The 15,000-nt window shown below is 37.8% G+C and overlaps 1 protein-coding gene across 4 annotated transcripts in view; it reads right to left on the bottom strand.

The window, feature by feature from the left end:
• The window catches only part of LOC136834356 (ribosomal protein S6 kinase alpha-5-like), a 187,192-nt gene that overhangs the window by 92,722 nt on the left and 79,470 nt on the right, over positions 1 to 15,000 (bottom strand). The window contains exons 1-2 of one of the 4 annotated variants that reach the window (XM_067096887.1): positions 13,478 to 13,554; positions 9,825 to 10,583 (exon numbers count right to left, since the gene is read on the bottom strand). The exons of 1 other annotated variant lie outside the window; for it this stretch is intronic. In XM_067096887.1, the coding sequence (XP_066952988.1) occupies positions 9,825 to 10,050 (226 nt within the window). In that variant the 5' untranslated portion in view covers positions 10,051 to 10,583; positions 13,478 to 13,554. Of the gene's footprint in view, positions 1 to 9,824; positions 10,584 to 13,477; positions 13,555 to 15,000 lie in introns of those variants that run through there. 2 more of the 4 variants (XM_067096888.1, XM_067096889.1) reach the window with 2 other exon arrangements.

The following is a 15,000-nucleotide window of genomic DNA, read 5'->3' as shown; positions in this document are numbered from 1 at the left end:
CCAAATAAATTATGAGGAAATCTGGTCTAAATAACCAATAAGAAAATTTTGTCCAAATAACCAATGAGGAAATTTTGTCCATATAACCAGTAAGAAAATTTTGTGCAAATAACCAATGAGGAAATTTTGTCTAAATAACCAATAAGAAAATTTTGTCCAAATAACCAGTGAGGAAATTTTGTCCAAATAACCGATGAAGAAATTTTGTCCAAGTAACTAATGAGGAAATTTCTTCCAAATAACTTATGAGGAAATTTTGTCTAAATGATCAATGAGAAAATTTTGTCCAAATAACCAATGAGGAAATTTTGTCTAAATAACCAGTATGAAAATTTTGTCCAAATAACCAACGAGGAAATTTTGTCCAAATAACCAATGAGGAAATTTTGTCCAAATAACCAATGAGGAAACTCTGTCCAAATAACCAATGAGGAAATTTTGTCCAAATAACCAATGAGGAAATTTTGTCTAAATAACCAGTAAGAAAATTTTGTCCAAATAACCAATGAGGAAATTTTGTCCAAATAACCGATGAGGAAATTTTGTTTAAACAACCAGTAAGTAACTCTTGTCCAAGTGAAGATTATTGAAGTATTTGTCGAAACAACCCGAAATGAAATATGTCGAGATACCAAGTGATGAAATTTATTTTTTTTTTTTCGAAATAACAAATATGACAAATTCCAAGATATTTTTAATCTTGAAATCTTGAATTACGAAAATTTGAAGTGATGAATAATGAAATAGAACGGAGGCAATAAATATTAAAATATCAAATAACTGCAAAATGATGATGTCCGGATAAGGAATAGTTGGAGGAAAGGCGAGGGCCGTGAAGGACTCCTTCACCAGTCATTAGGAAACAACTGAGGAAGGATCTACTGTAGGTAGGGGGGGGAGAGTGGTTTCGGAAGGACATGCTCAAAGAAGGAAGGACGCCACTGAAGGAAAACACGAAGGACTTGTAGACAGACAGACAAACTTGTGACTGATGTTCATTGAAGTTCATTTAGACAGGGGTATGAGTCCACGCGTCAGTTTGTAAAGACGGCTCGTAATTGAGGTACTTTTGAAAAAATGGACAGAAAAGTCATTTAGACAGGGATTTGAATCTTTGCGTCAATTTTTACAGACAGACACACAGCTTATAATTGCGGTAAATTTTAAAGAATGGACGGAAAAGGCATTTAGACAGGGATATGAATCTTTGCGTCAGTTTGTACAGACAGACAGACGGCTTATGATTGCGGTAAGTTTAAAAAAAATGACAGAAAAGGCATTTAGACAGGGATGTGAATCTATCCGTCAGATTGTACTGGGAGACAGACAGCTCATAATTGAATATACACTTTAAAAAATGGACTGATAAAGCATTTAGACAGACAGACAGACAGACAGACGGCTTATAATTGCGGTACATCTTAAAAAAAATGACAGAAAAAGTATTTAGACAGGGCTGTGAATCTCTGCGTCAGTTTGTACAGGAAGACAGATTGACTAATTGATTTGTGGTTACTAAAACTAGCGTTACAACATTTACGTTATTAACGCCGACAGACAGACAGAAGATAAATTATAAAAAAAAATAACAGACAACCAATCAGACAGACAGACAGATAAGGAGAAGTCTCTCCAATGATAAGAAAAATCTGAAGGGAGTAGATTATAAAGACCACGTAGCCCCGCCTCCCCACCCCCACCCCAGTAACACACACGCGCCATCTTCACTCACTTTGGCTAATCTGGTTATACTGAGACATATAAGATCTGTTGCAATTCATTGTTGCAATGCACAGCTCATTATATATCTTCCGTGATTGCAATAGTTTTGGGAGGAGTTCCAATAATAGTGGGAGGTCGTAATATTTCCTACCGACAATGTTAAAGGTATACAGACTTGTAAAGGCTGCGTTATCTAAGAAACATTATATATATATATATATATATATATATATATATATATATATATATATATATATATATATATATACACATATATATATATATATATATATATATATATATATATATATATATATATATATATATATATATATATATATATATATATATATATATATATATATATATATATATATATATATATATATATATATATATATATATATATATATATATATATATATATATATATATATATATATATATATATATATATATATATATATATATATATATATATATATATATATATATATATATATATATAATATACTTAGAAAATATGATTATCGTCCACACTACCACTGCATGAAAACTGAGGTACTGTACAAATTTGTGGGCGCATGAGCTTGGTGAAATTCAGCACAGCAAGAGAGCAAATAGAAATCGCTAAAAGAAAGACGCAGACTGTTATATAATGTTTCTACTAAGAGAAATACAGGTAGTTTTGTTTATACACGCATATATATATATATATATATATATATATATATATATATATATATATATATATATATATATAGTATATATATATATACAGGGAGATGAGAGAGGTTAGAGAGAGAGGGAGCTAGCTCATTGATTTCTAACACCAATTGGAAGTGGGGAAACTGTAGAATATCTGTTTGATCCAGAGAAAGCTTCACTAGCACATAAGAGAAAGTGAAGAGACTCAAATCGTAAATGTTGGAGAAGGAACAGCAAGAGAGATATTAAACTAGGGAGGCCGGAAGCGATGTGAACATGAGCTCGGATTCTTTGATGACAAAAGAGAGAAGAGGAAGGAGGGAAGGAATAAAGGAAGGATTGGTCTCGGTACTTCGTAGGGAGGTGCATTCGACGACCAGGAATCGCAGCAAGAGACATTTACGGCTGCCATTAATAGTCCAGAGCTTTCAAGGTTCGATCCAAGTGTCTTTGGGACTGTGGACGGGAAGGCGTACAGGCCACACTTATGAACTGGAATATATTGTGTATAATTTATACACTCTCTCTCAGACACTTATATATATATCATACATAAATTACATATATGTATGTATATATACATTATATATACATACATATATATATATATAGCCCTATATGTGTGTGTGCATATTATATATATATATATATATATATATATATATATATATATATATATATATATATATATATATATATATATATATATATAAATAACGGATCATCATCCTATCAAATGCATGAACACATAAATGCAGGTTGACCAGGAAGTGAGAGAAGAGAGAGAGGAGAGAGAGAGAGAGAGAGAGAGAGAGAGAGAGACCGAAAATACAATGTAGGAAGAAATTGAGAAGTGAATGAAAGAGGAAATGAATTAAAATGAACAAGCTCGCTTTTCTCCCTCCCTTGTTCGGGTGCTTGCTCTCAACCTTGGCTTAGTCTTTAAGGTGCTAGCTCTGGGGAGAGAGAGAGAGAGGAAGGGGAGAGGAACTCACAAGGTGAGGGTTGGAGAACGGGAGGGGGAAGGGGAAGGGAGACGCGGTGTAGGAGGCATTGGGGGGAGAGGGAAACAGGGAAGGGGAGGGGGAAGACAAGTTGAAGGTTCAAGACACGAGGAACTTAGCACCATCGACACAAGTGATCCAAGGTTTTATGTGAATTCAGGAATATCTTATTGTTTTACACACACACACACACACACACATATATATATATATATATATACTTAGGTTTGTGTATGTAGGCTATATGTGAGAACAAAAGAAGAAAAATAAAAACAGAGAGAGAGAGAGAGAGAGAGAGAGAGAGAGAGAGAGAGAGAGAGAGAGGGGTGAAAATAGTCACACGGTCCAATGACAACTAACTTTAGTGTTTATGGAGGCTATGGCCGAGGTTAGTTCGTCAGTGCCAGCATTGTGTATGTGTATGTGTGTACGTGTGTGTTTGTGACTCTATTTGTGCTTTTAGGAACTATCAGCAATTTCGTCACTTTCCCCTTTTCCTCTATCCAGATTTCCGTCGGGAATGGATCGCTTGAAAAACATGTAAATAAGGAATTTGGGACGTCGACTCCACGGACTCACGTTGAGATTTCGTGGAGGGAGAGAGAGAGAGAGAGAAATAAAACTGCATCTCGGATTTGTCCCATAACGCAATCATTCATAATACTGAATGTTGTTGTACCTCCCCTCCTCTCTCTCTCCCTCTCTCTCTTTTTGAACTCTCTCTCTCTCTCTCTGTCGGCACCGTTTTACCTTTCGATCACAGCACTAGCACAGCAGTATGAGCAGCAGGTGGTTCTACCAGCTGGTTGTAGCAGTACCGCTACTTTTCCTCCTCCTCCTCCTCCTCGTCGTCCTCCTCCCCCTCCTCCTCCTCCTCCCCCACTTGTGTTGGCATACCAGCAATTCTGTTGCCTCTTAACTTTACAGTTTTAGAAACACTTGTCTGGCGAGACCAGCTTGCCTATTACAGCTCTCTCTCTCTCTCTCTCTCTCTCTCTCTCTCTCTCTCTCTCTCTCTATATCTATATATATATATATATATATATATATATATATATATATATATATATATATATATATATAATATATATATATATGTATATATATTGTATATATATATATATATATATATATATATATATATATATATATATATATATAATATAGCCTATATGAAATTTTATCACCGTGATTTATGTACAATCATGAAGCTACAAATTGATAAATTCCCTGTCGGTGATAATTCCCCATCGGGGATACTCCAGCCAGTAGTGTTAGTTTGATATTAAGCGACATTTAGAAGCCATGATTATATATATATATATATATATATATATATATATATATATATATATATATATATCTCTATATATATATATATCTATATATACAATTTAAATCTACTCCTGTTGAAATTTTGATTCTAACACACACGCACAAATTCAATGTTGTCTGAAGGCATTTCCTTGTAACCGTGATAAGTTAAATGTGATTTACGTTTACTAAACGCTCCCTCGAAAACAACAGACCGAGTAAAACGATACACACGAGCTTCATAAATGGCAATTTTCAACAGAACAAGTGGTGAATGAAACAGTTTTTTAATGAAACAGAACAAGTATTGAATAAAACTGTTTTTAGTGAAAATAAATATTGAATAAAACAGGTTAGTGAAACTGAATAAGTATTGAATATAACTGTTTTTAGTGAAACTAAATAAGTATTGAATATAACAGTTTCTAATGAAACTGAATGAGTATTGAAGAAAACAGTTTTCTTTCATGAAACTAAAGTATTGGAAACAGGTTTTCAATGAAACTGAGTAAGTAGTGCATGAAACTGAATGAATATTGAATGAAACTGAATAAGTATTGAATATAATACGTTTTAATGAAACTGAACAAGTATTGAATAAAACAACATTTTAATGAAACTGAATGAGTATTGAATAAAATATCTTCAAGTGTTCAGCAAATCCTCACTAATGAATATTCAAACAGAGGCGACAGATGACTAGATGGATAGTTTTACATTGTTCTACAAATATTGCTTTATTATAGAGATATATAGATTGAATTGTAGAGCTCAACACGCACTGAGTCGTTCGTCTTACTATCCTATATAACTCCTACTCTCCTACACACCTTAGCGATAACACATTCTGAAGAATAATGATAACTTATAATTAAAGAATGTTTCTAATCCAGAACACGGACGGGACTGACATAGTTTAAGTTCTACTGTTGGGTGAAACCTTAGAGACACGTTCTACGTTATCTCACGAGAGAGAGAGAGAGAGAGAGAGAGAGAGAGAGAGAGAGAGAGAGAGAGAGAGAGAGAGAGAGAGAGGCATATACATATAAATATATATATATTGTACGTGTCTATACACACACATATGTATATATATACAGCCTACATATACACTTATATGTTTCTGTATTTGCATAATACGTGTCAGTATAATAGGAAGCTTTCTCCCTATTCTTTTAACAGTGTCATGGTAATGCCAAGCCAGCATTTAACAAAGGTAAATCGTCACAAACAAAAAGGGTTTTTGTGAAGGTTCTCATTACCATAATCAGAATGGCACTCTGAACAGATGTAAAAGGAGGTAGGAAAAGTGCGGTAATAGATAACATGCAAATGAGGGTTAGTTATCAAGTCAGTTATCAATAAGTGACATCGTCAGGTAGTAGCAGATCTGATGTCGAATAGGGAAAGTAGAGATAGCTCACTCCCCCCTCTCTCTCTCTCTCTCTCTCTCTCTCTCTCTCTCTCTCTCTCTCTCATCTCTCATTATAATTTACAACAGTCATAACATATTTCCTTGTTCTTTCTCTCTGATGTCAAAGAGGAAGATAAGAGATAGCTCACCTGTGATACTCTCTCTCTCTCTCTCTCTCTCTCTCTCTCTCTCTCTCTCTCTCTCTCTCTTGACATTTTACAACAATCACATCATATTTCCTTGTTCTTTTTCTTTGCTAGTATTCTCTCTCTCTCTCTCTCTCTCTCTCTCTCTCTCTCTCTCTCTCTCTCTCTCTCTCTCTCTCTCTCTCTCTCTCTCTCTCATTACATTTAATATCCAACAATTCCAGCATATTTCCTTATTCCTTCTCAATGCTAGAATTCTTTTGTCACTAATCAGTAGGAACATATCAAACTCACATGGAAACATACACCCTCTGAAGATTATACTTCCTGAATATACTTTAAGTTGTTAATAATTAAAAAAAACACGCACGTGAAAGAGAATCGCTTTTAAAGGAAAAATAACTCATTTCCGGTCTCTCTTGATGAAGGCAAATGCTTTATGTCACATGGCAATTAATTCGGCGTAAATATTTGTTGTTTTCGGATAATGAATTGGTCAAGGTAACCTGTATTTTCTGCTTTGATGGCGTTGTATGGTGATATTCTCTCTCTCTCTCTCTCTCTCTTTCTTCTTCTTTTCTTCTCTCTCTCTCTCTGTATATATATATATATATATATATATATATATATACAGTATATATATATATATATATATATATGTATATATATATCTATATATATATATATATATATATATATATATATATATATTATATATATATATATATATATATTTATATATAAGTATATATATACATACAATTTCGTCGAACCAATTCACATGCTGCATTGTCTCTCCCCCTACAGCCCTCTTCTCCTTCCCCCTCCCCTTTCACCCCTCCCCCTAGCACGCCATGTTGCATTGCACGATCTCTTGTCAGTGCATCTTGCGTGGGTGAGCCCATTGCTTTAAAGACGGTCTCTCTCTCTCTCTCTCTCTCTCTCTCTCTCTCTCTCTCTCTCTCTCTCGGCGTCTAATGGCACTGCTTGCTGCAGACACAGGCAGCACTCCCAGTTTAAGGCCTGGGCGGGGGCGGGGACAGCACCAAAGGGCCTCACTACTACCACCACCAGCAGGAGTAGCAGCAGCAAACACGGCAACGTTGCGAAGGGCAGTTTGCGTGCGACTGAATTTAATTGGTTTCGTTCCATTAGCCTTCATACGTTTGGCATTGGTCAGTCAGCTAAACTCACACATACACACTCACTCACTCACAGAGAGAGAGAGAGAGAGAGAGAGAGAGAAGAGAGAGAGAGAGAGAGAGAGAGAGAGAGAAAGGGGGTGGAGATGTATGTGTGTGGTCAGAAAGGGAAGGAATAGACTGTTTTATATATATATATATCTCCTATATCTCTCTCTCTCTCTCTATCTCTATATATCTCTATATCTCTTGTAACTTCAGTAATATAACAATAAAGTGTGTGTTTGTTTGAGAGATGAATACAGTTAGAGTTATGTATGTGAGAGAGAGAGAGAGAGAGAGAGAGAGAGAGAGAGAGAGAGAGAGAGAGAGAGAGAGAGAGGCAACCCGTGTCCATTAGCCTGAAACCATTACAAGTCGTCACACTGCCCTATATATCTAGGAAAGGGTCTGTTGTTCGGTGGAACAGCGAATGACGAATTAATGTCAAGTTGCAGAAGACGAAAGAACGAGCTACAACAAATATATTTCGAGTCCTTCTTTTACGCCTAAATGCTAATAAAGTAAGGACGAAATATCAATAAATCGCAGAATCACAAGAAGAAACGAAAGTGGATGATGGGGAGACAGGAACAGGCAAGGGGTGAAGATTGTCATGAACAAAGAGAGAAGAAAAAAGTGATAGGTTGATTGTTTAGCAGGAAGTGGGGATAAAAATGAAACATTCAACTTTTGTGCCACAGAGGTAAACGAGATGTTTATACTGTTTGCTTTTGAGAGAGAGAGAGAGAGAGAGAGAGAGAGAGAGAGAGAGAGAGAGAGAGGAGAGAGAGAGAGAGAAAGTGTTTACCACTAACAATTGCAAAGGTGAACGGGATGTTTACACTTTTGAGAGAGAGAGAGAGAGAGAGAGAGAGAGAGAGAGAGAGAGAGGAGAGAGAGAGAGAGAAAGTAATTGCCATTAACAATTGGAGAGATAAAAAAAAGTTTATGGTATTAAAATCAAGAGCAGAAATAGCTGAAAATTATGAAATCAAACGAAAAAAATCCACTCACATTGAAAAAAAAATGGAAAACCAAGAACTACGTAGATAGGACAGGCTATGTCGTAAACGGAAATATATAAATTTTTTTCCCTCAGATTCTGCATCCCAAAATAGCCTTACAAGACACGGAAATTCTTTGGCTAATTTTGTCACCCAAACTACCACATAAGCCCTTTCAAATCTTCCGCCATTTGTGGGTTCGTTTTCTTGTAATTTGAATGACCATGAGATTTAACACCCCTCCCCTCTTCTTACCCCGCCGAATCCCAACACGAAGAAAGCAAAGAGGTTTCCGACGCGATTATCGTCAGCGACAAACATTGTACGAACTCTGAAACAACCATGACCCACAGGAAATCATGAGAACCTGAGCATGTCTGTATGTACGTGTGTTTTTATCGTAACATTTCGAGGACGCAGTCGAAGGGAATACTCTGGAGCGAGAATTGGCGCTGGCATAAGACCAGGTGACTGACAACCGCAAGAAATTATATCTTGAATACGTTCTGGATTTTTTTTAGTCTATTGTAAAAATGAAACTGAATTCAATTTGTTTTCAAGTCGCATTATCGTATGACTGGTCTAATTATTTTGTTGGGGAACTTTGGCTCATATAAGAACACATTATATCATTGATAAGTGTGTGTGTGCATATATATATATATATAGTATATATATATATATATATATATATATATATATATATGTTATATATATAATAGATATATATATATATATATATATATATATATATATATATATATATATATATATATATATATATATATATATATATATATATATAATATGTGTGTGTATGTATATATACATATATATATATATATATATATATATATATATATATATATATATATATACATATATATATATATATATATATATATATATATATATATATATATATATGTTCTTGTTCAAGTGGTTATTCAGTATCTCGTTGGGAGACAAGGTATGGTGTAAGATTTTACTCCCTGAGGTGAGTATAAATATATATATATATATATATATATATATATATATATATATATATATATATATATATATATATATATATATATATGTATGTATATATGTATTTATTATATACATATATATATATATATATATATATATATATATATATATATATATATATATATATATACATACATATATATATATATTTGTTAAAACAACACAAATTTATGTTGATACAGCAAACAGCCTTAACCAACATAAATAAGAGTATAAATAAGTAATCCGACGTTGATGGATAACAAGTAAAAAAAAAAAACTGTGTCAAAGAAGACTTCTGGAGGCCTACTCACCTTTTTCCTGATCGAATCTGTTGTTATTGAGAACATCGCTGTCTGTGCTGCCGGTGTTGGAGGGAGGAGAGTGGTGATGGTGGTGGTGTTGGTGATGATAGTGGTGGTGATGGTGATGGTGGAGGTGTTGGAAGTAGCCTAACTCATCTTCCTCTTCCTCCTCCTCCAGCATACCCCCTAACCCTCCACCACCAGGCTCCTCGGCTAACGTCCTGTGCACCCCCATTCCAGAGGAATCTTGTAGTCAGGATGGTGGTGGTGGCTGCGTGGGCGTCCAGAAGCCACAGGGGCGCCTCAGAGCAGGTTGGAGGAGTTGGGTGATGTTGGCGGCGAGTGTGAAAAACTCCTCCACGGGGCCGAGTGACACCAAAAGGCCTAAGCAGCAGCAGCAGAAGGCGTTGCCGAAGGGAGAAGGGTGAGGAGGACCTCTTATACCGAGAGGAGAGACCTTAGAGCCGTCTGCAGGCGTCGTCGCTTAGATCTGGAGAGACTCTCTCTCGAAGAACCCGCTCCTTCCTTCAAGGGGTTAATGAAGACTCGTCATCACGGTCTTCTTCCAAGCACCGAGACTAAAACGTTTTATTGACGAATATCTCTGCAGTAACGTTTCCTCGAATCCGGACGTTCGCACGAAAAACCGTCGGAGTTTCCGTTTCCAATTCCTGCGGTTGCTTGCGACTGTTTGAGCGAAGCCGGAACGTTTTTTGATATTTTTGCTGGGTGCGTAACAAATCTGAATAAATAAATAAATATATCTTCCTGAGAAATAAGAACAAAGTAAATTAATTAGGTTTTCACATAGATAGATGAAACTACAAGAAAAATAAAAATAAAAACTTCTAAAGAACAATATGGAATGCCACAAGAGTCAGGTACAGTAAGAAATATGCATCAGCTATATACCCATCAGATCCGCTGCATTCACACTTTATAAAGTGATACATATTCAACAGTCTGTTGCTGCGTTCCGACCTCACTTCTTGGCACGGGGGTGGTACCAAACGTCCCTTACCTACCTGCCTACCTCACCCCACCCCTTCCCAATCCCCACCCCCGCTTCCTCGCTCCGTGCCATTTTCCGAAAGTGACCTCATTCCAACATGAAAGTATTTGTAAACACTTTCACATCAATACCATCATTTCTCGAGAAGAGGGGCTAAAGGAAATATGATGTTGTGCATCGGAAAATAGTTATGATGAGCTGCTGCTGTTGTCATCCTTTCATTCCATAGGTAATTATTACCTGGGGCCTCAAGAACAGGTGAATTTGCATTTGACAGTCGAGTGACCCTGGGCTCCCACCGATAATCACCTGGCTTTTGGGGGTGAGGAAGAATAATAATAATAATCCGTAAACAAAAGACGTAAACGAATATGTTTTAATGCAAGAATTGTGCTAATGTAATGAGAGAGAGAGAGAGAGAGAGAGAGAGAGAGAGAGAGAGAGAGAGAGAGAGAGAACTAAAACCATTCGTTCTCAATACAAGGGTGCTTCTCTCCTTGCGAGACGCTATGCACCTTGCGTCTATGCGAGAGAAAACATCCTACTTCGGGGAGTCGCGGGCGTGAGCGCGGGCGGGCGTGAAGTGGGCGTGAGTGGCTACGAAGAGAGGCCATATGTCACGCCCAGGTCGTCATGTAACTGTACGTGAAGGCCCGTTGTGTGTGCTTGTGTGTGTCTGTCTATGTGGCGCCCGCACCGACGACGAGGAACTGTGTCGAGAAAGTGGGTCATCTGCGAGAGGAGAGGGAGGGATTCTCCCCTCCTTCCCTCCCTCCTCCTCTTCCTCCTCCTCCTCCTCCACCGTTTCTCGCAGCAGCGGCAGCAGCAGCAGGAGGAGCAGAAGCACCATCACCATTCCCTTCTCCTCCTCCTCTTCCCCCTCCCCCTCCTCCTCCCACTGCACTCCAGTCATCACTAACCCCGGCCTTCACTTTTTCCCCCCCAACACCTCCCCACCCCCTTAGTCTTTTGCCTTTCATCCATCCGGATCCGTCTATCTCCAATGAAAGTAAATAAAAAATAAAGAGAGAGAGAGAGAGAGAGAGAGAGAGAGAAAGAGAAGAAGAGATAACGAATCAGAATCATTCGAGTATCGATAAATACGTTGACGCATTGGCCCACTTCCCAGGATGAAATTAATAATAGTCTGTTGCATGTGTCGCCTATTGAGTGTCATTCCTACATTCGTGGCTATTGAAAGTATTTCAGACTCTCTCTCTCTCTCTCTCTCTCTCTCTCTCTCTCTCTCTCTCTCTCTCTCTCTCTCTCTCTCTCTCTCAGTGGTGGACAAGTACGAATGTATTTATAGAAAAGTGTGGGGAAACAGTTAGGGATGCCAGGAGAGAGAGAGAGAACGAGAGAGGGAGAGAGACTGTGAAAGAGAACGAGAAAGAGAGAGAATAAGATTGGGTGATACAGTTATGGCAATGTTGTTATTGATAGTAAAAACTTTGTGCGTAAGAATGTTAAGAATGTGTGTGAGATGAAGCCAGCAGCCTGATATATATTGTTGCCTCCCTCTCTCCCTCTTTCTCTCTCTCTCTCTCCATAGCATTGCTGGCTGGACCCATCACCACCACCGCACTCTCTCCTCTTGCACAATCTCACGCCCACACACTAAATAGTCCACCCATCTTAATATCCCAAATTTCCTTTATACTGCCCTTTGATCACAGTACTTTACCCATATGAAAGCATGAATTAAAATCTACTTTGTTTAACCTGAGTTACTTTTACACTCTTCTTTCTCCATCTCTCTCTTACACACACATGGATACACATTTGAAAGCTAATATATCTCATACACACACATTAGAGGCAGTTATATCTCATACATACCAAACATGATATCACACCATTCTCAGTAGTCTTAGTGTAAAACCATTCACAGAATGTGATATGTAACAGTGTCAGACACAACGAATCACCTGTTTTACAGTTCTCTCTCTCTCTCTCTCTCTCTCTCTCTCACACACACACACACACACACACACACACACACACACACACACAACGAACAGGCATCTTTAGTAATGGGGAAATCGAAGGTGGACAAGGCCGCCCGTGTGAGTAATTCACTCTCACCCTTGACAATCGCCTTGGAAATCTGAAAAGAGTCAGCAGCTACTCGCTTTAAACCCCAGAGACGGATCGCTGATGCACCTTGACGAACGAAGGGAAGGAAGGAAGAAAGAGAAGGGAAAAAGCGTGGAAATGTGGCATTCCATATTGTTGGTCATTTCTGTGTCGCGCTCTCGAACGGCCTTCCTTCCTTCCACCATATTTCCCATCTGGAAGGCTGAAATCGGGGCCAGTCCTCTTCCACACACACTCTTACGTATTCCTCGCTGTTTCTGTGAGGTCACTTGCGTAATGCACACGTATTTTCTCAATTCGTTTCAATCTGACACATTCGGTACGTTTGCCACGTCTGCACATAACACCACACTTCGGAACTGAATGCCAGGCCTTCCTTTTTGTAACTATATCGGTCATGGCGTGTGCACCGCTTCCTCTGGATAGAGGGACTGTCCCTTTTCTAGCCAACAACACTGTGAATATGCGCTTCAACCCCAGATGGGTATTTAACAAAACACTGGAAAAATCTAGGGATGCTACGATGCTAGTATCTCTCCCACACACTACCAACCTCTAGAGCGATCAGCTGACTACTGAGTGAAACAGCTGAGTGTCACAATACAACCACCTGATATTGCCACAGTTGCCAACGCGTCCCTTAAAGAGTTGCCAACGCGCCCGTTTTTCTCTCACCACCACCTACCTCCCTTCTCTCCATCACTGCAGCCCAACCACATTCGATTTGGCCATATTTTCCACGCTCTCGTCTCATCCGAGAAATAATCTGCTGCTGATTCCGTCCGTACATGCTGACGGCGTGACAGATAATCAGGGCGTGAGACGGTAATGCTTAATATTGATTAATAAACAAGTGGAGAACGTTCAAAAACCTGACTGGGGAGGGTAGGTGGTAGTGGTAGGAGGGACGTCAGCAGTACTCTACAAAAACACCACAAAACTCTCAAGGATAAAGCGTGATTTTTTTTATTATAGTCAACCATTGTCTATCTATCTCGTCTTTAAGCGATAAATCTCTCTCTCTCTCTCTCTCTCTCTCTCTCTCTCTCTCTCTCTTGAAACTTCCTCCCTCGACTAGAGTATCTAAAATGTCCCTTTCTCCTCCTCCTGGCTTGAGATATAAGTTGCACCCGTACTACTACTAATACCTCTTAACTGTTGCAACCAGAAACTTGCTTTGCAGGTTGATCGTAACGCGGATGCAATGGTGGCTGCTCACGGCAACAATTATTATTATTATTATTATTATTATTATTATTATTATTATTATTATTATTATTGATAGCAATGGTAGTGGCATTGATTTCTGTTTTGTCGTCCATGAAGGTAATGATCGAAAGGTCATAATATATATATATATATATATATATATATATATATATATATATATATATATATATATATATATTCTTCTTCTTTAACGTGCTTTTTTCCCATTTTTGTATGGGGTAAGCACGATGCCTTCTTTTGAAGGACTTTTGATTTGGCTATATATGTATATATATACGTATGTATATATATAAAAGGAAATCATACGTTTCACGCAAATGAGTCACACTCATGAGACCTAGAATCGAGACTAAGGGAATGACAACTATCAGCTGATTCCTTATAAAGATAATTTCGGTTGGACAGAATCTTCCTCTTCGCCAAGTGATGTTTGTGCGTCGCCCTTATCTGTCGATGCGTGGGTCTGTTTTGCCTACGTGTTTGTGGCACTATATTTACGTGGGTGTCTGTTTGTCCGTTAACCCTTGGTTTTGTTTGCTCTGTTTGTTAACCCTGGGTTTTATTTGCTTTGTTTGTTAGTCTCTGGGTTTGTTTGCTTTGTTTGTTAACCCTTGGATTTGTTTGCTTTGTTTGTTAACCCTTGGATTAATTTGTTAACCTTGGTTGTGTTTGCTTCGTTTGTTAACCCTTTGTTTTGTTTGCTTTTTTGTTAACCTTTGGGTTTGTTTGCTTTATTGTTAACCCTGGGTTTTGTTTGCCTCTTTTATTAACCCTTGGTTTTGTTTGTTTTGTTTGTTAACATTTGGGTTTGTTTGCTGTGTTTGTTAACCCTTGGGTTTGCTTGTT

This window comes from Macrobrachium rosenbergii, chromosome 53, assembly GCF_040412425.1.
Source record: "Macrobrachium rosenbergii isolate ZJJX-2024 chromosome 53, ASM4041242v1, whole genome shotgun sequence".
Taxonomy (NCBI): Eukaryota; Metazoa; Arthropoda; class Malacostraca; order Decapoda; family Palaemonidae; genus Macrobrachium; species Macrobrachium rosenbergii.
This window is presented reverse-complemented; position numbering and strand designations above follow the sequence as displayed.